Source organism: Geotrypetes seraphini, chromosome 3 (assembly GCF_902459505.1).
Source record: "Geotrypetes seraphini chromosome 3, aGeoSer1.1, whole genome shotgun sequence".
In the NCBI taxonomy this organism is placed as follows: domain Eukaryota; kingdom Metazoa; phylum Chordata; class Amphibia; order Gymnophiona; family Dermophiidae; genus Geotrypetes; species Geotrypetes seraphini.
The window spans coordinates 28,929,844-28,956,717 of record NC_047086.1 but is presented as its reverse complement, the minus strand read 5'-3'; the positions used below and the strand labels follow the sequence as shown (position 1 = coordinate 28,956,717).

The 26,874-nt window shown below is 43.4% G+C and overlaps 1 protein-coding gene across 1 annotated transcript in view; it reads left to right on the top strand.

The window, feature by feature from the left end:
- MDN1 (midasin AAA ATPase 1) overlaps positions 1-26,874 on the top strand; it is a 943,760-nt gene that overhangs the window by 861,607 nt on the left and 55,279 nt on the right. Inside the window, exons 90-93 of the mRNA XM_033936734.1 lie at positions 10,959-11,120; positions 14,913-15,014; positions 17,440-17,641; positions 20,044-20,226. Of these exons, the coding sequence (XP_033792625.1) occupies positions 10,959-11,120; positions 14,913-15,014; positions 17,440-17,641; positions 20,044-20,226 (649 nt within the window). The remainder of the gene's footprint in view (positions 1-10,958; positions 11,121-14,912; positions 15,015-17,439; positions 17,642-20,043; positions 20,227-26,874) is intronic.

Below are 26,874 nucleotides of genomic sequence, written 5' to 3'. Positions count from 1 at the left end.
ACAAAGATTACCATACCAGTGCACAGTTTTAGTTCTATGCAAGCCCCAAATATCTCTGAACAAATCTCTCCCTTCCTTCCCTTCCACCTACTTGCCCAGGACTTTAACTCTGAACCCTTTCCATATGTATATACGTGTGTTCAAAAGCATTGTAAAGCAGTAATACTATCCGAAACATAAATCCAAATTAATAACAACGTTTGTAACTCCTCTCAACTGCCTCATCCTATGTCGTCCAACTTTAACCCATATGTATGAATAAACAACCAAATCTGTAACTCCTCTGATACATTCTACTCCATGTATGTTAATTTGTAATAAAACAACAAGGCAAGCGGTCCACCAAAGAATCCAACTTGAAATAAAAGAAGATAGGCAGACAATAAGGAGATTCAAATCAGGTTTCGTGGAAGAAGGGAAGCCGGCACGCATAGTGTTACCGTTAGAGCCCCGGAGGGTGGGTTCAAATCGCTTGCTGGCGCTTAAAAAAAAAGTCAGGCTAAGGTGGGAGTCATAAGAACATAAAAATAGCTTTACTGGGTCAGACCATTGGTCCATCAAGCCCAGTAGCCCGTTCTCACAGTGGCCAATCCAGGTCACTAGTACCTGGCCAAAACCCAAGGAGTAGCAACATTGCATTCAGAATCCTAAAGAATAGCAAGATTCTGGAATCCCAAACAGCAACATAAGATTCCAGAACCCCAAACAGTAGCAACATTCCATGCTACCGATCCAGGGCAAGCAGGGCTTCCCCCATGTCTTTCTCAATAACAGACTATGGACTTTTCCTCTAGGAAGCTGTCCAAGCCTTTCTTAAAACCAGCTACATTAACCGCTCTTACCACATCTTCTGGCAATGCATTCCAGAGCTTAAGTTAGTATTCTCTGAGTGAAAAAAAAATTTCCTCTTATTGGTTTTAAAAGTATTTCTCTCTAACTTCGAGAAGATGAAAATTTGATAGGTAGTTGAAAACTAAAAAAAGAGAAGAAGGGTAAAAAAGAGGCAGTTAGTGAGTAGAGCTAGGACCTATCAGAGAGTCTTTTTTTGTTTACAACACAGCACCAGTGTGGAGTTGGAAAGGGGTGGCGGTGGGGGGCTGAAGAGGCTACACCCCCCCCCCAATCAGGCCATTAAAAAAAGGAAAGAAAACACCTGATTGGGCAGGAAAAGTGAATTGAATCAAAAAATCAATTCAATAGGCCGAATCAAAAAATTTTTTCCCTGAATCGGGATCACCTTAAACCTTAATTCCTAGTTTCCATTCAGCAAATTAAAATGAATGAATCACTTAATTAAGCAGAGTTGAAATATAAATCTCAAAAGAAACATGATAAAATGAACTGTTCGTTGTGATTAACTCTAAACTCAAAAGGTTCATTTCAAAATGAAAGGACAACTCAAACTTTTCTACAAGCTTTAAGAGCCAATACAATACAAGCACTGGCTAGGTGCTGAATTCTACATTCAAATAGATCTGTGATACTACTTAAAACAGATTAGAAAGCATAATCCTATCTTTAAATGACAAAAAAAGTATAAAACTCAATTCAGCTTACCTTAATAGGAGCCGCAGAAAACTTGTGCTATGGATCTGGATGTTCTTCCTCAGAAATCCCGGTGACTGCAGGACAATTGCGCGCTGAACATTTGCGCGCCAGCCCGACAGTTCTTTTATTTTTGACGGTTATGAAGTAACCCTGATTTTTGAGGGGGGGCACGGACCCCTTTCGTTTCAGGCACTACATTTAAAACATTAAAAGTTCTTTCTCCCCCCTCAAAAAACAGGGTTACTTATAATCCTCAAAAATAAAAAATTGTTGGGTCTCAGTACGTGCTAGCGTGCAAATGTCACTGGATTCCACACTATCGCTTTTAACTTTAAAAAAACCCTCTAACCTTTTGGATATGGGCCCCGCATCGAGGATTGGGTTTGTGTGCTTCCGGCAGCTCTTCATCAGCCCGGGGAATCACCATCCTCCAGTCAGGCGAGCAAGATCGGCAATGCGGCCCCTCCCCCATCCCCCCATCGACGAAAAGTAAAAAAAAATGTTTTAAAAAAAACCAAAAAAATTTGCTCTCCTTCAGCGGGTCCCAGGCATGTGCCTACTGATACTAACAAGACTGACTCGGGACACGGTGTTCTCTGTCTCAAAGAACTCGTGGGCCTTATGGGGAGAGAAGTGGAAGACGGCTGGCCTCACATACCCAATGCTCTCCTCCGGGGCAGCCAACACCGGAGGCACTGGCAACTTTCCCAAAAAGTGATGTAGGAGAATGCAAATAGGTCCTGCACAGCGCTCCAACGCCAAGATAAAAAATATCGTTGCGGCATTCCTCCAATCAAAATCTGCTCCTCATTGCTGCTGCTCTTCCTATTGGCTGAACTGATCGCAGCTTCCACTGCTTCCCGCCCCCAGCTGTGCCGGCCGCTTGATGAGGATCAACCAGCTGAAGCCTTACGGACCCCGAAGCAGGGAACTTGTGTTGCAGTGTGGGAGAGACGCCCTGAGGGAAGGGGACATAGTCGACACAGAACTTTTTTTTTCCCCAAAAAATGTTGCTTACTCAGAATGTTACTAACTGGAGGAAAACAGCCGGGCGGTCACCTAAATTAGCTGGGCAGAACGCCCGGCTGAAAGGCCCTAGGGAGAACACTGATCTTAATATTTACAACCAGATGAAGGTTTTGTTTTTTGAAAAACAGCTTTTAGAATTATTTTTACAGTTATATCAAAAAATTCCTGATTTGGTTATACTATTAGAAATACACAGATAATTATGAAATTATTACAAGGTGAACTATCTCCAGTTTAATAGGTTAATCATATTTTGACAGTTTTTTTTCTGTTGTACTTTATTGAAAGGAGGAAAATAATCATTACCTTAATAACAATTTAAATAGTTTTATTTAACCAAAGCAATAACATTATAACATAGGTATGCTTATATTTTCTCAAATATTCATGTTAACTAATGAACAAAATATCTTAAATAATAAATACTTAGCCAGGTCCACACATGAAAAACTTAATATAGTGTCTTTGCAGCTCACTCATCTTTATAATCTGGAAAAGAAAAACAAGCTATTCTGCTTTATCAGGTCCCAAACAATTTCTCAATGAATTTCTCTATCCGGATTCAGTATGCTAGGTGTTCAATCCCTTCTCGCAATCTGAGAGTTCTAGAAATCCAAACACTTTTCTGAGCACATGTTCCTCCTACCTTTAGAGAGAGAGTTGAACACATTACTTGTATGATATGTTTGATTTACAATAATTGTGGAAAGGGAGGGTGTGGGGGGTATTATAATATGTATTGAAATAATAATAGGAAAGAATTTTTGAGTGATGTATATGAAGTAATATTGTACACTTGGTGTAAGATGAAAAAATGAATAAAGAATTTGAAAAAAAAAAGAGAGAGAGGAGTCCCCTGCAGTTTCAATGTCTGCATGCGCAATCCATGCAGAAGTCTTTTTGCTGTGCTCTGCATCTTTTTCTTTTTTTGTTTAAAGTTCATCTTGTTTAGATGGCTTGCATACCATGAGACCCCTTTGCGGTGGTCCTCTGTCAGAGGAAAGTGTGCAGTCCCATGGAGCCAGACTGCTGTTTCACAGAGAAACTTTGGACCTGTGGAGCCAGCCTGCTGTGTGCAACCCTTCTTGGACTCGGTTCCATTCCCTTGAGGTCTTGCTTGCCCTCTGATCTTGTCAAAAGTTTAAGTGCAGGCTGTATGCATCCTGTCTAAACGCCCTTCCAGGTTTCAGGACGCAGGTTGTGTTTCCCACCCCCGGTTGAATTATTTCTTGGCGATGGAGGTTATAGTCTGAGTCCATTCAACTGGCAGTCCGAAGATCCTCAAGTTTGGTCATTTGGAGCAGTTTCTGAGGCAGAAAATCCTTTTCGTCCATTCAGCTGCAGTGTAACAAAGTTGACAGGCAGGCACTTCAGACTAAGTTCACCTCCATTATTTCCTATTGGAGCTTCGGGGTGGTCAGTGGAATACAGTAAAACTCATTTTTCGGAGTTTTTAAGGTCTCCCACCTCCCCAAACCACTATTTTTTATTTGGGGATTTTCTTAATTTTTGGCACAAATTCACGGTCAGTGCCCATCTTGGATTTTTATTGATCTTTTTTTCAAAGTTTAATTTCTGCATCAAAACCCATCGATTTTTGTTAAAAATTGTTTGGGATGGTCTCTTCAGCCCCTAATCTGTCGAATGTGTACATGGATTGTGCTGAATCAGCAACCGTGCACCGCATGCTGCAACACACTGAGGGGAGGGGGTGGGAGCTTCGAGCATTGCCTCCTCCAGGTCCTCCACCATTCTCTTCCATTTTCTGCGTCAGGCCTCTTGCTTGATAGGTATGAGGCTTTTTTACTTCTTTTATGGGGCCAACAACAATTTATGAGAAAAGTAGGGGTCTTGGGGAAAAAGTAATTCCCTCGGTCTGGGTAAATGATTCCTTCGGTCTGGGTAAGTGAAGCTTCACCTTCATACTGGTCCTGGAGAAATTGCTTACATACTATATTTTTCACTCCATAAGACGCACCTGACCATAAGACGCACCCTAGATTTAGATGAGGAAAACAAGAAAAAACCATTCTGAACCAAATTCTACCTGCCAGGCTCTACACCCAGCCCCACACTCCTTGCCAGGCTCTGCACCCTTTCCCCCCTCTTGTGGTCTAGTGGTAGGCCAGGGCAGGCAGGGACAGGGCACAGGGCAGTGGCTAGCAGGTAGGTAGGGACAGGGCAAGCAGAGAAGTCTCTCTGTTTCCTGCTCAGCTTTGGAAAATGCACATCTCTAATACCTTTATATTTTTATTTCCTCTTTTTTAATATTTTTTAAAGCAGTTCACATGTCAAGCACAAAGCCTCTGGCCTCAGCTGTACATTTGTTGTAAATTTAAATTAGTGATTAATTTACTGTAATTCCAGCAGGAGGGCCCCCTTCCCCTGTACCTTTCTGCAGAATGCCCCCCCCCTCTACGTTTCTGCAGGACTCCTCCCTTCCCCCCCAGTACCTTTATGCTGGACACCCCCCCCCCCTTCTCCCCGGTACCTTTATGCAATCCTGGCGGTCCAGCGCTGCATCAGAGCCTTCCCTGCTGGACAGCTGCCTGAGTCCCCATCTGTCACGACAGTGAGAGGCAGGCGCGAGCCCCGAGCATGCCTGCCTGGTCCCACGCTGCTGCCCGCCGAATGGTGCCATCAGCTCGGTCCAGCGCTGCATCGGCAGGCTCCCCCATCTGCTATGGAAGTGAAAGGCAGGCGCAAGCCCTGAGCGCGCCCGCCTGGTCTTGCGCCACGCTCGAATAGTGCCATCGGCTCTCGTGAGAACCAACGGCACCATTTGGGCAGCGCCATGGGACCAGGCACGCGCGCTCGGGGCTTGCGCCTACCTCTCACTGCCGTGACAGATGGGGGCTCGGGCGGCCGTCCAGCAGGGGAGGCTGCTGATGCAGCGCTGGAACGCCAGGATTACATAAAGGTACCGGGGAGGGGGGGAAGGGCGTGGTATTCGCTGCATAAGACGCACCCTTATTTCCATCCACTTTTTTTTTTGGGGGGGGGGAAGTGCGTCAGCGAAAAATATGATACTTTATTGCTCCTTGAGTAGAGGGCAGCTCACATTAGTTTCCTTCTATAATTAGAGTTCTCTCTCATCTACCCACTTTTCATAAAGTACTGAAGACATATTTATTTCAGAAATTTGACATTTATTTCAGAAATTTACTAATGATACTTCTTTTTCAAATAATCAATCAGCCTATATTATGCGCCAGGGTATGTATTGGGTCCTCCCAGAGCTCATGGAAAAGCTCCCAGACTGGTTGTGGTTGGAATGGCAGCTCATGTTCCCTTTTAGGCTCGGTCATGTTCTCAATATTAAAATGCCTGGACTGTATAAAGAAAACAGAACATTAATAGATATAAGGAAAACCTTATGGCATGTCAATAATTTCACACCTATTCCAATTCAAAAATCTAGAAATCAAACTATATGGCTAAACTCCAAGATTCAAATAGGCGGATTCAAGATTGTCTGGAAGTATTGGATTAAAGCAGGCATACGTACATTAGATGATGTTATATCTAATGGTAAATTGCTTGATTTTTCACAGTTGCAACAAAAATTTGGTCTTGGTAAATCACAAAGTTAAAGGTGGTTGCAGCTGAAGCAGGCTATTCAGGCGGGGTTCCCTGAATGGAAAAATCTTAACAATCAATTTAGTTTAGAGTTCTTATGCTTTCAGGCAGACTTCCTGGGTCAGCAGGCTGCACAGTGGTACAAATTAATATGTGAATAAAAAACCAAAAACTGGACCCAAGGACATTTGGAACATTGAGATTAAGCATCAAATTACTGCGTCTCAATGGCCACGAATTTGGTCTTGGAGGATGAAATGTACAATGTCTGCATCTATGAGGCAAACATGGTTTTTCCTGTTGCATAGAGCATTCTAGACCCCTGTTCGTTTACAAAAATTAGATTGCTCTAAGCCTAATAGATGTTGGCATTGTCATCTCGAAGCAGGGACTTTAGATCATTTATTGTTCTATTGTCCATTTATTTTGGCTTTTTGGAATTCGATTTGGGGCCAAATAAATTGTTTGTTAGAGAATCATGTGGCATTGTCATATGACAGTTTTATTTGGCATGTCTATGAGAGCTAAGAGCCAAATATCTTCCAACAATAATAAACTTTTATTAATTCTGACTGGAGTTGCCATTCAACAAATAATTGGAAAGATTGGAAAAGACTGAATTATAGTTTTTGGTGGAATTCAGTGTGTCACATGTATAAAATGGAAAGAGCGTAAGCTGTTCAAAAAGGTTATTTTAATAAGTTTAAGGATGTGTGGGGGGCCATTGATAAATTATTGTAAAGAATAGTTATCGTTTTTCCCTGATTTTAAATAATTGAAAGATTTGGGAGGGGAGGTTGACTTTTTAATATTCGATATGAAGAGTACAAATAATTTTATTATATTGTATGTATCAACTGATATTAGTATGGTGGGTGGGAAGGGGATAAATTTTATTTTGGGAACATGTGTAGTATTTCAAGTGATGTATTAAGTTAATCTGTTGTTATTTTCTGTACACTTGATGTAAATATAAGATGAATAAAGAATATTAAAATAAAAAAAACAAACAAATAATCATAAAAGATAAAATTCTGTCCTAAAATTCTGTATAATTTTATTAATATTTTGCTAACCGAGTTGAGCCCTCCTGTTGGGATGAATTGGTAAAAATAATCAAAGATTAGATTAAATGTAAATGGCAATTTCTTCAAATTTGGGATCCTTATATTCATTCCTTACCTCCTGGGGCCCGCAGTGACGTTTTGAACTCCTTCTGATGGGATTTTTTGGGCATTTGAGTGGCACAGGATGTCAGGGGTATGAGGGTTTTGAGGGTTTTTGTTTGCAAATTATATCTCAGAGGACTATAAAAATCTAAGAACTTCTTTTACTAAGCTGCATTAGCGTTTTTAGCGCGCGCTAAACCTGCGCTACGTGGCTAAAACTAATGCCAGCTCAGAGCTGGCGTTAAGGTCTAACACGGGCGGCAATTTAGCGAGCGCTATTCCGCGCGTTAAAGCCCTAAAGCGGCTTAGTAAAAGGAGCCCTAAGTTTTCTGGCGCTATTTTGTAATTTGAGTTTCTCCATGGAGAGATGGTTTTGGTTGGGTTTGGAAGGGGGGCTTGATTGGGGTTGTTGGAAATTTTGTTGTTTCCCTTGTTGTTTATTATTGTCACCTATGTCTGTTGGATTTTTGGAAATTTCAATAAAATTGTTTCAACATAAAGTTCTCAATATGTTCAATTTTCTGATGCAATACAATATTATCCCTAAGAGCTGACACGCAATCTCTTAGGGCTCCTTTTACTAAGCTGCGATAACGTTTTTAGCGTGTGCAGAATTGCCACGAGCGCTAAACCCACGCTACGCAGCTAGAACTAACGCCAGCTCAGTGCTGGCGTTAGCGTCTAGAGCGCGCTAAAACTGCTATCACAGCTTAGTAAAAGGAGCCCTAAGTTCCTTAATATCTTCTTTAGTCTGTTCAGCTTGCTTTGAATGTTCTTGTTTAGAAGATTCCAAAACTTGTGATAGCAAATCAAATTTCCTTACTAATAATGTAGTTTCTTAGGTTCATTTAGATATTATTTCATTCTCTTGAATCGCCTTCCAAATAATATCCAGACATTCAACAGCTGCTTCCAGCCCACACCCTCCTTGATCAACAATCAGTTCAGCGGGTCTGACTCCGTCGCTTGAAGTCTCAACTTTAGTGCCTTCCACTTCAGATGAGACTATAGCCAGCACTTGCGTCGTTGCTGGTCACAGTGGAAGTTGAACTGCTGGGTGACTCAATGACATATCGGGCCCTAATGTTATGAAAGCTCCATCTTCCATCTCACCAGCGACACTTGCAAAGCAGTCAAGGGACTGTTGGACAGACGACGATGTCTATGAAGGCAGCAGTGACTATCACTTTTACACTGCCTTTACGTTTAGTAGGAGGTATAGTTCAGAGGCAAAATTTTTTCACAACATCTCTTCTCCTCAGAATGCCTGTAGCAAGTCAGTCTGCCATCTTGACAGTGCCCCCCACCCCTCCCAATTATTTCTGATTTTTATATCATATTTTGGGGAAAATCTTTGTAAATGTTTTTTGTATCCTGTTCTAAACCATCTAAATCAGCAATCTACTCAGTTCCATATACACAGCTACATCAAACAGGAAATCCTTGTAATTTTCTTGTCCAGTTGTGTGCAGAACAGATTGTGTTTATACACTTGGACACTATACAGACACAATCCAGTGCTCAACTTTTGACTTTCTCCAAAGCTGAATTTATCCATTGTGCTCTATGACCAGCTGGAATTATTCAAGAGTCCAGTCAACATCTTCTCAAAAAATCAGTCGGGTCCAACAAAAAATATATATTTTTATAACAATAACATTTAAATAGCTTACTAGTTGATTTGATCTAAATATTAACAGGTGTGTTGTAATCTCTGGCAGTTGGTCATGTTTAATACATATTAACATGTTTGTGGTATCTGTTTAAAACTACTATTAATTATTTCTATAGCGCTACAGACACATGCAGCGTTGCACAGAGTCATAAAGAGTAAGAAAACAGTCCCTGCTTGAAAGAGCTTACAATCTAAACAGGCAAGACAGACAAACAGGATGTCATGGATTCAGTCAAGGGGAACGGTTAATCAGCGGGCTGGGTTGGAGGGCAGAGGAGCTATATCAAAAGGGTGGGTTTTCAGTCTGCTTTTAAACAAGAGAATTGACAGAGAAACTCAGGTGATTTATTCCAGGCATAGGGGGCAGCTAGATGAAAGGAACAAAGTCTGGAATTGGCAGTGGAAGACATGGGTAATGCTAAGAGTGACTTATCTGAGGAACAGAGTTCTCTGGGAGGTGTATAAGGAGAGAGATTGAGGGGCACCAGAATGAACACACTTGTAGGTCAGCAATAAGATCTTGTACTATATGCGATAGCAGATAGGGAGCCAGTGAAGTGACTTAAGGAGAGGGGTGACATGAGCGTAGCGAGGTTGGTAGATGAGTCGCGCAGCAGAGTTTTGCACAGATTGCAAGGGGGAGAGGTGACATTGAGGGATACCAGTTAGGAGTAGATTGCAGTAATCTAAGCGTGAGATTAAGAAAGCTTGAACAAGGGTCCGGATAGTGTACTTAGAGAGTGAATTTTGGTGATATTGAAGAGATAGAAGCGACAGGTCTTAGCAGCTTCTTGGATATACAGTGGAACCTTGGTTTACGAGCATAATTCGTTTCAGAAGCATGCTCGTAAATCAAGTTACTCATATATCAAAGCGAGTTTCCCCATAGGAATGAATGGAAACTCACTTTGATTCGTTCTACCTCCTCCTCCACTCCCCCCCCCCCTGAGGCTACCGGCTCCATCACCCCCCCCCCCCCCCCGTTCTAACCGGCATTGCACCCCCGTGCTGAAAGCGGCATCCGCCTGCCCTTCCTCCCAAACATGCTCCTTACCCCATCTGCCGGTTGTGCCACTGAAACCAATCTCCCGTCTCTTGCCTGGGCTGGGCCTTGAGCATCTGGAGAGAACGAGAGCCAGAAGGCCTTGAGCATGCGCAGATGCTCAAGGCCCAGCCCAGGCAAGAGGCAGGAAATTTCTTTCAGTAGCACAACCGGCAGATGGGGTAAGGAGCATATTTGGGGGTAAGGAGCATATTTGGGAGGAAGGGCGGGCGGATGCCGCTTTCAGCACGGGGGGTGCGATGCGGTTCTCGCGGGGGGGCGTTCGCAGGTGGGGCGGGGTGCGATGCCAGTTAGAGCAGGGGAGAGGTGCTCGTGTAGCGGAACATGCTCGGTTTGCGAGACAAAAGTTTGCTAAATGTTTTGCTCGTCTTGCAAAACACTCGCAAACCGAGGTTTCACTGTACATGGAAAATGAGAGGTCAGAATTGAAGACCACTCCAAGGTTGCAAGCAGAGGAGACTGGAACAATGACAGTATTATTTACAGAGATGGAGAAAGGAGGAGGAGCAGAGGGTTTAGGAGGAAAGAGAAGCAGCTCAGTCTTCGACAGATTTAATTTCAGATGATGGCAGAACATCCAGGCAGCAATGTCAGCCAAACAAGCAGAGACTTTTTCTTGGACTTTAGGTGAAATTTAAAGCGTAGAGAGGTAAATCTGGGAGTCATCAGCATATAGGTGATACTTGAAGCCATGTGAGGAGATCAGGGCACCGAGGGAAGAGGTGTAGAGAGAGAAGAGGTCCTAAGACAGAACCGTGAGGTACACCAACTGCTAGCAGGGTAGCAGCAGAAGAGGATCCACCAACACACACACACTAAAGGTGCATTGGGAAAGGTAGAAAACTGTGTCCAAATTGCAGTCATACTAATTTGCAAATGTGATATGTCATTTTAGGGCGAAGAAAGGGATGAGAATTCAGAGGAGAATGAAGAGCTTCCTGAGCTCACAGAGAGAATGGAGCATGAATCACATGGACAGACTGGGGAAGACAATCTACAAAGTGAGAATGCTGTTGAGCTGGGTGGTACCGCCTCCGAGAAGGACCACGCTAAAGAGGTGAAACGGACAGCAGTGAATAACAGCACTGAGAGCACCCCTGTCCTGAACAGACATTTTCCTTCAGCTTCTCTCCTGCTCGGTTGTCAAGAGCAGTGGTATTCAACCCAGTCCTTGGGGACCTCCTGCCGGTCGGGTTTTCAAAATCTTTGTCATCCATATTCATTGTGGATATCCTGAAAACCTGACTGGCCAAGTGGTCCCTGAGGACTGGATTGAATACCACTGCTCTAGAGAGAAGTGTTAAGGTCCCCAGTCAAAGATAGAGAGCAAAACCAAAATAGCTTTTGATTTGGTTCCAATTCAAGCCCCCCCCCCTAAAAAAAAATCAGTAACCAGTTGAGAAACTAGCTGAGCTCTGGTTCATATGAGAAAAAGTAAATGTAAGACACTTTAGAGCAGGGCTGCCCAAGTCCGGTCCTCGAGATCTATTGGCAGGCCAGGTTTTCTGGTTATCCACAACGAACATGCATGAGAGAGATTTGCATACCAAGAAGGCAGTGCAGGCAAATCTCTCTCATGCATGTTCATTGTGGATATCCAGAAAACCTGGCCTGCCAGTAGATCACGAGGACCGGTCTTGGGCAGCCCTGCCTTAGAGGATTCTCCTTTATTCTTATACAGTGGTACCTCGGTTTATGAGTGCACCAGTTTGCGAGTGTTTTGCAAGACGAGCAAAACATTCGCAAACTTGGTGCCTCGTAAACCGAGCTTGCCTCGCAGTACGAGTGCCCCGGCGATCTGGCATCCCCCCCCCCCCCCGGCTCGCATTGCCCCCCTCCACCGCGATCCTATTTCCCCCCCACCCCCCGAGCAGTCAATGACACCCTTTACCCGACTTGGCACCAGTGCCGATGTCCGAAGATCCTCCCTCTTCTGGCGCGGCTGGACGGTGCGTCGTAGATCCTACTTCTTCTGGTCTGGGCTGGGCTGGACTGCTTTGAGCATTTGCGCATGCTCAAAGTCTTCTGATCTCGCTCTCAATCTCGGAGGGAGCGAGACCAGAAGGCTTTGAGCATGCGCAAATGCTCAAAGCCAGTCCAGCCCAGACCAGAAGAAGGAGGATCTCCGACGCACCGCCCAGCCGCGCCAGAAGAGGGAGGATCTTCGGGCACCGGCACTGGTGCCAAGTGGGGTAAAGGGTGTCATTGACTGCTCGGGAGGGGGGAAAGTAGGATCGCGGTGGAGGGGGGGGCAACTCGAGCGGGGGGATGCCGGTTCGCAGGGGGGGGAAGCTGGATCGCGGGGAGGGGTTTGGAACAGCGTCGGATTCCTCAAGGGGGGGAGGGAGAATGGAGCAGCGCTGGTAGTCTCGTGGGGGGGGGAGGAGGTGGAACCAATCAAAGCAGTTTCCCTTATTTCCTATGGGGAAACTTGCTTTGATATACGAGCAATTTGGTTTACGAGCATGCTTCTGGAACGAATTATGCTCGTAAACCAAGGTTCCACTGTACATCCAGTGTCTTTGACATACTGCCATACCGTCTGCTATATCTCTTAATTTCTTGGCATCTGCTATCTTGACCTGATTAGCAGCATTCCCACATTATTAGAAGAGTGCCCCTTCTCCATTTGGTTATTTTCCTGGAAGTAAGATTGCTGACACATTTTAAGCACCTGGGAAGAATGAATACTCAGAGCTCAGCCAGCTGAAAACGTATCCTATGTTCTACCTTACCTGGGCTTAGGCCTTTCTAGGAAGCCTGCAGAGTGAGAAAGCAACGGGCAGCAGCATCTGCTCATAAACCTTCCTGATTTTCAGAGTTTGGGCAATGAGTTAAGAGGCTGGTGTTTTCTTTCTTGAGACCCTAAGGTGTTAATATCAAAAACAGACTGTTTAATAAAGGCTAATTTATGAAGTTAAACAGCTTTGAAATTTCTCTGAAATTGCTGTTTTCCCTCCCTCCTTCCAAGTGCTCTTACCCTGGGTAAAAGTATTTCTGTACATATTTGGATTAATGGGGAGGAATTTCAAGGACAGTTTGATAACCTTTTTCTGGACTAACATAAGAAATATTCGGAGGTGATGCACTCAAGCTGTGGAACAGCTTTGTCAACTCCATATCATAAAGTATTTATACGGACACGAGAATCCATTTTTCACTGGAACAAGGGTATACCGTGTTAATATTTGCTTTAGGAGGGTGTAAATATAGCATATTTAGTTAGAATTGTCAATTGTATTCTTGTGTAAACATAGATTACATATAAAATAGTGTGTTAATGCAAAGCAGCTAAGAGGCCGACAACAATCACTGTGGAATCCATCTGAATCTGTGCTTTAATAAAAATTACAAATGATTCCTTCCTCCCAGAACTCATGGAGAAGCTTCCAGATTGGTTATGGTTGGAATGGCAGCTCATGTCTCCTATTAGGCTTCGTCATCTGCTTAGCATTAAAATGCCTAGAATAAGGAAAAGCAACAGGATAATAATGGACACAAGGACAACATTAAAATATGTTAACAGTTTAACTCCTCTTACTATTCACAAATCTGTTTGTCAAAACATATGGCTAAACTCTAAGATACGAATAGGCGGTTTTATGATTGTCTGGAAGGATTGGATTGAGGCAGGAATACGTACTTTAAAAGATGTTATTTCTGATGGTAAACTGCTGGAGTTTTCACAATTGCAACATAAATTTGGTCTAAATAAAAAACAAAGTTATAAATGGTTGCAATTGAAGCAGGCCATTCAGGCAGGGTTCCCTGAATGGAAATCCTTAAATACTCATTTTACTCTAGAATTCTTATGCTTTCAGGCAGATTTTCTGGGTCACCAGGCTGCAAAGTGGTACAAAACATTATCTGGCTATTTAAATAAAAAACCAAAAACTGTACTTAGGGATATTTGGAGCATTGAGATTAAGTGTCAAATTAACGCATCTCAATGACCACGTATTTGGTCTTGGAGGATGAGATGTACAAAGTCAGCGTCTATGAGGCAGACATGGTTTTTCCTGTTACATAGAGCTCTCTGGACCCCTGTTCGTTTACAAAAATTGGATTGCTCTAAGTCTAATAGATGCTGGCATTGTCATCTCGAGCCTGGAACTCTAGATCATTTATTATTTTATTGCTCTTTTATTAATTGTTTTTGGAAATTGATCTGGTGTCAAATAAATTGTATGTTGGAAAATCATGTAGCCCTGTCCTATGACACAATTTTATTTGGGGTGTCTATGAGGGCTAAGTGTCAGTTATCCTCTAATAATAACAAGCTTTTAATGATTTTAACAGGAGTTGCCATTCAACAAATAACATACAATTGGAAGGATTATAGAGGGTTAAATTACTGCTTTTGGTGGAGTTCGGTGTGTCATATGTATGAAATGGAAAAAACATTGGCAATTAAAAAAGGATATTTTAATAAATTTAAAGATGTTTGGGGGCCATTAATAGATTATTATAATAAATAAATTGTATTTAACCCCATTTATTATGTATGTGGGGGGGGTTAAAAGTGTTGGATATTTATAAAGATATATGTATGGGGTTGAGGGAGATAATTCTTGTGGTGTGAAATTTGTAATAATTTCAAGTGGAAATGTATATTATGAAGTGATTTATTGTACACTTGTTTGAAAATTTATAATGAATAAAGAAATTAAAAAAAAAAAAAAAATTAGACATAAACTTGCCCACCAAAAAAAAAAAAAAAAAAAAACCAAAACAAATGATTCCCCAGTTATTAGTAGCAGTATAGAAACTTCCAATAAAGGTAAAGATGCACAATGTTAATGATATCAGTGATGCTTTGACTCTCCCTTTTGTGTTTTTCATGCCTCAGGAACACGGGAGTGGAACTGCAGATGCACTTCAGGCTGAAGGTCACGAATCTAAGCTGATGGCACGACTGGCTTCCCAGAGGAAGAGCACCCGAAAGACTCAGGTGATTCCTTGGGATCTAACTAAAAAGGAAAAGCACCCGAAGGGCCAGCCCAAGCGGATCTGGCACCCTAGATGAAACTTCAGCCATACAGACCCCTACACTGGGTCAACTCCCCCGCTCAACTTTCTCACATTCACATCTTCCCATCACTTCCTTACCTCTACATAGTCCAGCATTTTCCTTTTCTTACCTCTCCCCTCTCTCTCCCCATGATGTCTAACACTCCAAGGTGTTCAGTGGCTTCCTTTCCCTTCCTTACTCCTCCTAGGTTGACACCAACATGACAATCAACTTGCCTACATTCTGCTTGAACATTCACATATGCTCAAGTCCTGAAACAGGATATTTGTAGGTGGTGAAACCCAATGGGCCTTGAGCATCCGGTTGTGATGAGTCTTCCATAGGTACACCAACTGTTATATCGGTGCCTGCACATCTGCCTAGTAGTTGGGCCAGTCATGGCCACCTAAGTAATAATCTGTGTTCCTTTGAGCTCGGCACATAGGTATTTTTGCTAAACATGGGGATGGGATTTCATTATACTTTAAAAAAAAAATGTGAAACCCTCAAACAGTAGCTGAAAATGTTTAGAAAAGTGAATCGTTGATGAGGTAGGGAAAATTAATTTAACTTTTCAGTTTAAGGTCTTTTTTCACTCCATTTGCTTTTTACCTTATTGTACTGTTTGTTGATGCCTACATGTAATGAGAATGTAATTTCTTCCTCATCACCGTATAAAATGGGATGATAGAGATTGTTTTCTTTATGTTAATATATTTTATGGTCAATTTTATGAATGTTTGCTGCTGGAAAACGCTTAAATATTAAGCGGTCTATAAATGTTTTAAATAAATATTGAGAAAATGGTTTGGGTTTTTTTCCAAATAAATACCACATTTTATACATCAATAACACACTTAATATTCCATTAATGAGAAAATGGTTTTAATTTTTCCTTCTTTGTTCAGTTCTCACATCTTTCCTTATCCTATCATGCTTGTCCTCTCCTTTATTCCTTCTACACTTCCCCCTCCCCATTCGCGGTTTTGGTAATTGCGGTTTCACATATTCGTGATTTTTTGGGGAGGAGGAAAAAAAAAAAAAAACCATCGTTAAGTCTTCCCCCGGCATCCCGGCCTTACCTGTTGGTCTATCGGGCTTTCGGGGCAGGACCTGCACCGTGCAGATCGCCATTAGGAAATAGCTGTAGGGAGTTCCCATCGTAGTCTCGAGAGACTACGGGAACTCACAGCAGCCATTTCCTAATGGCAATCTGCACGGGGCAGGAGCGTAGGAAGATCGCTCCTGCCCCGAAAGCCCACTAGACCACCAGGTAAGGCCGGGAAGGTGGGAGGGAGGCGGGGATGGGTCAGAGCCGGATATTCGCGGTTTTTCGCCATTCGCGGTCTGGCTCTGCCCCTATCCCCCCTATTCTGTTTGTCTATCATTTACATATCTTCACTTTTCTTCCATCTCCCCTCTATTACCCAAGTTGAAATCCCCTGCCATTTCTACAAATAGTAGCCTGGTCAGATTTTCTTCAGCATGTGTACTTAATCCAAATCTATGGCCTGCAATTGCTGCTTCCATTGGCGGTGCTCTAGACTCACGCCTATAAATGCATACGTCATATACAGTACGAGCTGTACCTGCTCGGTCTAGTGTAGCAATGACTCAGACTCGTCATCTGTTCTTGCTTTTTATTTTTTCCGATGTTGGTGCTCCAGTCTGTATTTGTGCCACCTGATGGCATTGCTTCAGGCCCTCATTCTGTACATTCTTCTCCTTCTGCCGCCAATTCTTGCCACTTGTTTTGCTGCCTAGAACAACCCTCTGGGCCACAGTAGCACTTTGCAATAAATATAATCAGTCATGAAAATTTGATCAACCATGTGCCTAGGATTTCTAAATTGGGGGCCATTGATTGCATATTCTAATGATTAGACACCTTGGACACCTTTTTATTACATAGGACTATGTTTAATGTGGGGATGGGGAGGTATGTTATGTGATTTAATGGGTTTATTCCTGATGAATGAGATGGGTGGGGGAGGGGTCTTTTTAATATGCATTTGACAATAATTGTTAGAATGTCAAGTGATTTGTACGAATTATCTGATTGAATATTGTACACTTGTTGCAAGAGTTAAAACTGAATAAAGAATTTAAAAAAAAAAAAGATTTGGGGGGTGTCTTAACTAATTTTTTAATATATTTATTATGCCTTCCAAAGATTTGGACCAGTAGCCTGAGACGTTCTGGTCGTCTTAAAAATGTTATAAAAATTAATCAAGTCACCACTTGATGGTTTAAGAGAGCTTGTTTTAAATAAGTGTACAATTATTTGTATGTTAACTTGTTTTTGAGCAATTGGGTGGTGCCTTATAGGTCTAAGCAATATTCCTGTTCATCTCTCTATTCTCAGAGTTTCAAGCGAAAACCTGGCCAGGCAGATGATGAGCGGACTCTGGGTGATGTCAATGAGCGTGTGCACAAACGTTTGCGAATGGTTGATTCCAGTAGTGAGACAGAACAAAATTTAGATCAACTGGAGCAGAAAACAGAGGAGGCCGACGCCTATGAACACATAAAAGAAGGCACAAAATCCTACAATACGCAGACATATGGTATGGTTCTGCTTAGAGCTTCCAACTATTTAATCCTAAATTAAACCTAGGAAACTGCTTGAGCCCAAAAAATAATGGCTGGAATAAGTTTTTGACTTAATAATTAAGATAAGGGATAACTGAAAACAAATTTCTGTCAGTGTTTTGTTTTTTGTTTTTTTTCCCAAACGAACCACACATCAATGGCAACCAATGTAGCACTTACAAAGTATCATCTAAAAATACATGGGACTCGACAAGGGCTGTGTTTCGGCAATTTGGCCTGCATCAGAACTCCAAGATGTTAGTTATTGCTTCCAAGGACCTTTTTGCAGTTCCCCATTAGTTTTGTGGTTTTTTTTTTTGTTGTTTGTTTTTAATTCTTTATTCATTATAAATCATAAACAAGTGTACATAAATACATCCATTACAATTACAATATAACACTTGAAAATCTATATCATATGATCTAGAACAAAAATATATACCCCCTCCCACCCACCCCTCTCAAAGCAACCTAAAATTCTTTAATCATTGTAAAACATACATCAAATGTACAAATACCACACATTATCCTATATAATAAAAGGTTAGCGGCGCATGCGCTTTTAAAAAAGCGTGATTACTGCCGCCGTAGTGTGTGATCCGTGGCCGTGTTCCATTTTAGAACCCGGCCAATGATCACTCTGACCACTCCCCTCCTCCCGCCCTCACTCACGCTGGAAGCCAGGCAAGCTCTCTTCCTGCCGCGTCCTCGGCAGGGAACACACCTTGGCCTTCATTCGCCGCCGCCACCGCTGATCTTCCTGTAAAGAGCAGCCTGCGATGGTGGCTGGCTTTAGCGAACCTCACAGGCCGCTCTCCAGCCTCGGTAGCACGTTCCCTCTGACGCGATCCCGTGCGTCAGAGGGAACGTGCTACCGAGGCTGGAGAGCGACCTGCGAGGTTCGCTAAAGCCGGCCACCATCGCAGGCTGCTCTTCAGGAGGATCAGTAGCATAAGAGGAGCCGGCACTTTTAAAACTAACCTTCAGCCGCAGCAGGCCAGCCCGCGGGAAGGGGGAGGGGCCGAACGGAGCAGGCCAAATCGCATGAAGAGAAGGGAGGGGCCGAACGGAGCAGGACAGCTCACGTAAGAGAAGGGAATTGCTTCACAGGGACCTGGAGGGGAAGGGAAATACGCTGCTGCTTCTGCAAAGGAAAGTGTGGGGGGGGGGCTTCACAGGGACCTGGAGGGGAACGGAAATACCGCTGCTGCTTCTGCAAAGGAAAGTGGGGGGGGGGGCTTCACAGGAACTGGAGGGGAACGAAAATACCGCTGCTGCTTCTGCAAAGGAAAGTGGGGGGGGGAGGAGAGACAGAAAGAAATAGACAGACAAAGGAGGCCAGGGAGAGACAGACAGAAATAAAGACAGACAGACAAAGGGTGCCAGGGAGAAAGAGAGAAAAATAGCAGGAGGGAGAGAGACAGAAAGGAAGGAAGAAAGAGACGGGAACAGGGAGAGAGACATAAATAAAGAAAGACAGACAGGCATATATTCTAGCACCCGTTAATGTAACGGGCTTAAACACTAGTACTTCCAATATAACACTTGAAATTCTTCACAATCGTTTGAAACAAAAACATCAATCCCCTCCCACCCACTCTTAAAGTAATTATAGCAAAAATTCAATATTAAATATACCCTACCCCATTCCCCAATGTGTAAATATAATCTCCCATTTAAAAAAATGATGTCTAATCATTACAGTACTTTTCCATTGGCCCCCCAAATCTAAAGTTAACTGTCTTCTAGAAAACCATGTTACGTTATCTTATGATACTGTTCTGTTTGGTATATCTATGAAGAAAAAAAGTCAAATTTCATCGTATAATAATAAACTTTTGTTAATCATGACAGGGGTCGCCATTCAGCACATAACCAATAATTGGAAAAATTACTCTAATCTTAATTATACCTTTTGGTGGAACTCATTATGCCATATTTATAAGATGGAAAGAGCTATTGTTACGCAGAAAGGGACTTACAATAATAATCTTTATTCATTTTTACATATTACAACAAGTGTATAAGAAAAATCATTCAAACTTATAAATATACACTTGATTAACTTTCATATATCATTAAAAATATAACTTTTCAGCCAATACCTATATTCTAGAATATTTTGAATATTATGAACTATTCCTAGTATCTAAACAATTGATATCAAGTTAAGAAACCCTCCCAACCCCTCCCTCCCCTTACAAAAGTTCCATTCCCAATACATCAAAAACAGTTAAATACTCTTATACATTATAGGATTTAATCTTTATTACCCACCCACACCCCTCCATGTCAAATATCTTACTTTGGGAAAACGTTATTACTCATTACAAAATGTCAGAGAGTGTTTTGATTTTTCTCTCTTCACTTTGTCCAGATGCGGCCAACAAAGAGCAGCAAAAAGCAACAAAGCCACGCTCTGAGGGAGAAGAGAAAAATGAAGATGATGCTGAGGAGGGCGCCATGGAAATAGAGGAAATGAAGGAAGAACAACTTGAGGCTGTAACTGTAGATGAACTAAAACCAGAGAATATCAAGTCCACTGCCACTAAGATGAAGGGTGAGTCCTCCTTTTGCCCTTTGCCCTTCAGACTTATGTTTAAATATTGGCTGTAATCTCTACTGATACAAGCTTGTCGATTGGCCTAGTCCCTCACTGGTATTTGCTCAGACCATAAGCACCAAGGGATTATGGGCAATAGATAAAGAAAAAGCCAGGATTCTAATAAAGATGATAAAGTCCAGGATTTCGGTGCATCAGCAAAGCTACCTAGAATACCTTACATCTGAAGTGACTCTCCTGGTTTCTTTGGTTTGGTCCCATGTTTCACTGCATCCTAAGGTGAATTTTTAAAAAAATGTTTGTTGAGATATTCGAGCGAGGAAAAAAATACAACAACCTGGCCTATTTCCCACACAGACACTTAACAAAGAATGCTAAACAAACATCTGGAAAAAAACCAGTCTATATAAAATGTATTTTCATATTGCACCCCAACTCATTCCCCCCCCCTCTCAATTGCTTAATGGATCTAAAGAAAAATAGCTCAATGTATTGATGGACCTCTCAACTATTCAGCAGTCTGCTACAAGCCACGGGTGTTAGGGTAGTCGAAAAAGGCTCCCGAATTTGTGTAAATTGTCTCCCTAGCATGGAGTCCATGGATTCTCATTCCATCAATGCTTGAGTTATTAGCGTGTGCCATTGAAACAATTTAGGAGTCTTGTATGAAAGCCAATGTTGTAGTGTACACTTTTTCCCTAATAAAACAGCTCATTGAATAAACCCCTGCAGTCCTTTTGGAATCCTAGAAAACAGGGCATGCAGATATCTCTACTAGAGAATGACACATGGACAAATTTTTCTCCATCCCCATGGGAACTCATTTTCCCATTCCTTCGAGTTCTTTTCCTGTCTCTGCCCCATTCCTGCAAGCTCTGTCCTCATCTGCACAAGCCTCAAACACTTTAAAATGCTGTGTGCAAAGAATTGTATAAACGAAGAAAAAACTTATGTTGCTTCTCCCAAAGTAGAAACATAGAAAGATGACGGCAGAAAACAGCCACAGCCCATCAAGTCTGCCCACTCCATTTACCCACCCTATTAAGTCTGAGTGCTAATGACTTAGTTCCTTAACTCGACCGTCGCAGGGATCCCACGTGGATGTCCCATTTATTCTTAAAGTCGAGCACACTGGTGGCCTTGATCACCTGCACCGGAAGTTTGTTCCAGTGATCTATCACCCTTTCTGTGAAGAAATACTTCCTGATGTCACCACTAAATTTCCCTCCTCTGAGTTTGAGCGGGTGCCCCCTTGTGACCGAGGGTCCCTTGGGAAAGAATATATCGTTTTCCACCTCTACACGACCTGTGACGTACTTGAATGTCTCGATCATGTCACCCCTTTCCCTGCGCTCCTCTAGGGTATAGAGCTGCAGCTTGCCCAGTCTTTCTTCGTATGAGAGACCCTTGAGTCCAGCGACCATCCTAGTGGCCATCGGCTGGACCGACTCAGCTCGAAGCACATCTTTCCGGTAATGTGGCCTCCAGAATTGCACACAGTATTCCAGATGAGGTCTCACCATGGTTCTGTAGAGTGGCATTATGACTTCAGGTTTGCGGCTGACGAAGCTTCTATTGATACAGCCCATCATTTGTCTTGCCTTGGATGAGGCCTTCTCTACTTGTTTGGCAGCCTTCATGTCTGCGCTGATGATCACTCCCAAGTCCCGTTCTTCTGAAGTCTTAGCTAGTATTTCTCCATTCAAGGTGTATGTTCTGCTACCGAGATGCATGACCTTACACTTCTTAGCGTTGAAGCCCAGCTGCCATGTTGAGGACCAGTTTTCCAATGTGATCAGATCCTGCATCATACTATCTTTGAGATTGCTTTCACCTACTATATTACACAGTTTGGCGTCGTCGGCAAACAGTGCTACTTTACCCTGTAGTCCTCGGGTCAAGTCCCTTATGAATATGTTGAAAAGGGATGGTCCCAGGACTGAGCCCTGCGGCACTCCGCTAGTCACTTCCGATGTCTCAGAGAGGGTGCCATTGACCACCACCCTCTGAAGTCTTCCACTCAGCCACTCCTTGACCCATGCAGTTAGTTTCTCACCTAACCCCATTGATTTCATCTTGTTTAATAGTCTACAGTGTGGGACACTGTCAAAGGCTTTACTGAAATCCAAGTAAAGCATTTTTTGACAGTTTACCATGTGAGTTTGCTTATACCATCCCTGTTCCATCTAGCAGTGTACAGCTCATAATTCAGTTTGTCTAGCACAGTGGTTCCCAACCCTGTCCTGGAGGACCACCAGGCCAGTCAGGTTTTAGGGATAGCCCTAATGAATATGCATGGGGCAGATTTGCATGCCTGTCACCTCCATTAAATGCAAATCTCTCTCATACATATTCATTGGGGCTATCCCAAAAACCCGACTGGCCTGGTGGTCCTCCAGGACAGGGTTGGGGACCACTGGTTTAGCATGTGCTTGTGATAACATTTTTAAGGAACCAATAAATGAGCATCCGGCCAATATGTCTCTGTTAGTATTAGAGAATGGCACGGGGAAAAAATTTGTCCCCGTCCCTGTAACCAATGTCTCTGTGACCGCCCCATCCCCGCGACCACTGTCCCCACCCCTTCCATACAAGCATCAAGTTTCAAGTTTATTAGGATTTTATATACTGCCTATCAAGGTTATCTAAGCGGTTTTACAATCAGGTACTCAAGCATTTTCCCTCTCTGTCCCGGTGGGCTCACAATCTATCTAATGTACCTGGGGCTATGGAGGATTAAGTGACTTGCCCAGGGTCACAAGGAGCAGCACGGGGCTTGAACCCACAACCCCAGGGTGCTGAGGCTGTAGATCCAACCACTGCGCCACATATCCATACAAGCCTCAGTACTGCAATATTTAGCTTATTCCTTCCTTATGAATCAAAGTTCTGGCTGATGAACTAGAGAAAGAGATGTTAAGCTGGCAGGGCTTTGTTTATAAATTTTTATCAAAACAACTAATTTACTACTTTATCCTAAGACAAAAAAAAAATATAAATATAAATTTTTTTTCTACCTTTGTTGTCTGGTTTCTGCTTCCCTCATCTTCTCATTCAATTCCTTCATCCACTGTCTGTAAGAACATAAGAATTGCCGCTACTGGGTCAGACCAGTGGTCCATCGTGCCCAGCAGTCCGCTCACGCGGCGGCCCCTGGGTCACAGACCAGTGCCCTAACTGAGATTAGTCCTACCTGCATAAGTTCCAGTTCAGTAGGAACTTGTCTAACTTTGTCTTGAATCTCTGGAGGGTGTTTTCCCCTATAACAGCCTCCAGAAGAACGTTCCAGTTTTCCACCACTCTCTGGGTGAAAAAGAACTTCCTTACGTTTGTACGAAATCTATCCCCTTTTAACTTTAGAGAGTGCCCTTTTGTTCTCTCTGCCTTGGAGAGGATGAATAACCTGTCTTTATCTACTAAGTCTATTCCCTTCATTATCTTGAACATTTCAATCATGTCCCCTCTCAGTCTTCTCTTTTCAAGGGAGAAGAGGCCCAGTTTCTCTAATCTCTCGCTGTACGACAATTCCTCCAGCCCCTTAACCATTTTAGTTGCTCTTCTCTGGACACTTTCGAGTGGTACCATGTCCTTCTTCAAGTACGGTGACCAGTGCTGGACGCAGTATTCCAGGAGGGGTCGCACTGTGGCCCAGTACAGCTGCATGATAACCTTCTCCGATCTGTTCATGATCCTCTTCTTAATCATTCCAAGCATTCTGTTTGCCCTTTTCGCCGCCGCACATTACACGGACGGCTTCATCGATTTGTCTACCAGTACTCCCAAGTCTCTCTCTCTCTGTCTCAAGTCTGCCTTCTCTCTGCATATTCCATTTACTCTGTTACTGTGTCTGTCCCTCCCCCCTCCCCCCCCCCCCCCCCCCCCCCCCCCCCCCCGCAATTGGTCTGGCACCCATCTTCTTCCCTTCCAGCGTCTTCTCCCCACTCTCTCTTCCCCATTCTCTTCAGTGTCTTCTCCCCACTCTGTTATCCTCATTTCCCTTCGGCATCTTCTCCCCACTCTGTCTTCCCAATGTCCTTTCAGTGTCTTCTCCCCACTCTGTCTTCTCCATGTCCTTTCAGTGTCTTCTCCCCACTCTGTCTTCCCCATTTCCTTTCAGCGTCTGTTCCTCTCCACCCCCCTTCAGCTTCTGTTCCTTTTCTCCACTACCAAACCCTCTCGCCACCTCACCGCCCTTCAGCACCCCTCGCGCAGCCCCCTCCCTCCTTCCTACCTACCTGAATCTATCTACTGCCTCCCCTTTACCTTCTCGGCGCGTTTTGAGTAACTTTCACAAAGTGTCGGAGCCTGCAAGTAGTAGCGTGCATGCGTGTGTGGGCAGAAGCTTCTCTTCTAACGCAACCGGAAGTTGTGTCAGAGGAGAAGCTTCCGCCCACACATGCACGCTACTGTTTGCAGGCTCCGACAGCTTTGTGAAAGTTACTCAGAGCGTGCTGCGAAGGTAAGGGGGAGGGAGATAGATAGATTCGAGTACCTAGGGAGGGGGGCCGTGCGCGATTGGTGACCGTGTGCATTTTGTCCCTTAACTGCGGGGACAAGGCCATTCACCGCTCCACAGGGCGGTGGATAGCCTTGTCCCCATACCCACAGTGAGCACTTTTTTCCCCCTCACCGTTTCGGCGGGTTACGCGCGACTAGCCGCAGATAACAGCCACCGTGTCATTCTCTAGTTAGTATTTCCTGCACTTCTGATGTTAACGAGGAGGATGTAAGGGAGGCTACATAATGATTTAATTGCATGTAACTGAAAAGGTCTTGTCCCTCTAAGCTTTCGTCCTGCCCTCCCCAGTCACCACCTGTGCAATGTAAAATACCCCCTTCTGTTTGCAAAGTTGAAATGTCAATCCATCAAGACCTGGGAGAAAACTGGCCACACCATGCACGGGGGGGCACAGAACAGGGACAAGGCACTAGAGAAACACCTTTGAGGCAAAGTGAAGTACAGTAACTAACTAAAATGCCAAGGACGTCCCAGTTGCATTACTACCAATATAACTGAGAAATGTGTAATGCCCATGTACTAGTCACCAATGTGACACATACTGTGGGCTGTGGAAAAAGCTTTAAGGCTCAAGAGGTCCAATCCCCCTTTAGTAGAGACACTATGGACAAAGAAAGGTGGGCCATTTTCCCATTTCATAAAAATCTGTTCACAGCTTTTTCTGAAATGCCTGGTTGAGCGTGATGAGAGTAGTACTTGTAAAAATAAATAAAGCCATTAGTAGCATAGTAAATGATGCCAGATGAAGACCCAAATGTTCCATCCAGTCTGCCCGGCTTTACCCTCTCTTTAAATTACTGATTTAATTTAAATTTTACTTTTTCTTAGCTTTTTCTGGGCCAGAACCCAAAGCTCTGACTGGTACTGTGCTTAGGTTCCATCCACTGAAGTCTCTGTCAACGCTCACTCCAGCCCATCTAAACCATCCCAGCCGTCAAAGCCCTCCCCAGCCCATCCTCAACTAAATGGCCATATACGGACACAGACTGTGCAAGTCTGCCCAGTACTGGCCTTAGTTCTTCAATATATACCATTATTTTCTGATTCGAGATCTTCTGTCTTCATCCCGTTCTTTTTTGATATTAACATCCTACCTATAAACAATTTGTGTCTTGACATTCACTATAATGTTGGGTTGAAGAATGTCCCAAAGCAACTAACAGACATGGAACATAAAAACAGATGACAGCAGTAGTGGGGCTCTAAAATCCTGGAATCTATGAGACAGTGTTGGGGTAACCTGCACAGAATGGCACATAAAACACTGAAAGGCAGTGGAAAGGAGAAGGCGTAGATGATAATTTGTATGTACGTGTATATGCTGCTCTGCAGATTAGATATATCGCTTTGGTTTTGTCTGCCGTCACTACAACTATAAGGCCCTTCTAACTCACCCAGTTTCATTCCTGCTGCATTGTCATGGGCTCCCTGGTTGATCTGTCTTCCCAATTGCTCTTCTGAATTAAGGGATCATCATCCTACAGAGCAGCAGCTCGCTCTTTAAGACCATAAGAATAGCCTTACTGGGTCAGACCAATGGTCCATCAAGCCCAGTAGCCCGTTCTCACAGTGGCCAATCCAGGTCCCTAGTACCTGACCAAAACCCAAGGATTAGCAACATTCCAGCATCTCAAAGAATAGCAAGATTCCGGAACCCCGATGAGAGCAACATTCCAGAGCTGAGATTGTGATGTCATAATGCCTCAGAGCCAACCTCATCAGTGATGTTACAATGGCTTGACTGTCCTATACTTGGCTCACGTAAGAACATAAGAATAGCCTTACTGGGTCAGACCAATGGTCCATCAAGCCCAATAGTCCGTTCTCACGGTGGCCAATCCAGGTCCCTAGTAACTTGTGTCCTCCTTATTGATAACATGCAGCAGCTGGATCCTTGCTTAGTAGGGTGGGATCTTGCTTCTTATGTTAAACTGTCTATGCCATTTTACCTGGGTCATGTTCACTTTGTTGTCCTCCATCATGCTGCAGGACAAGAACTTACTTTTCCCTGAGTTTTAATACAATTAATGATAATGAACAGAATGCAGCACAACTGGCAGTGCAGGAAGGATGACAGAAAGAGATGTCATGAGGCCAATTGATTTATTTAAAGCCAGGAGAGTGTA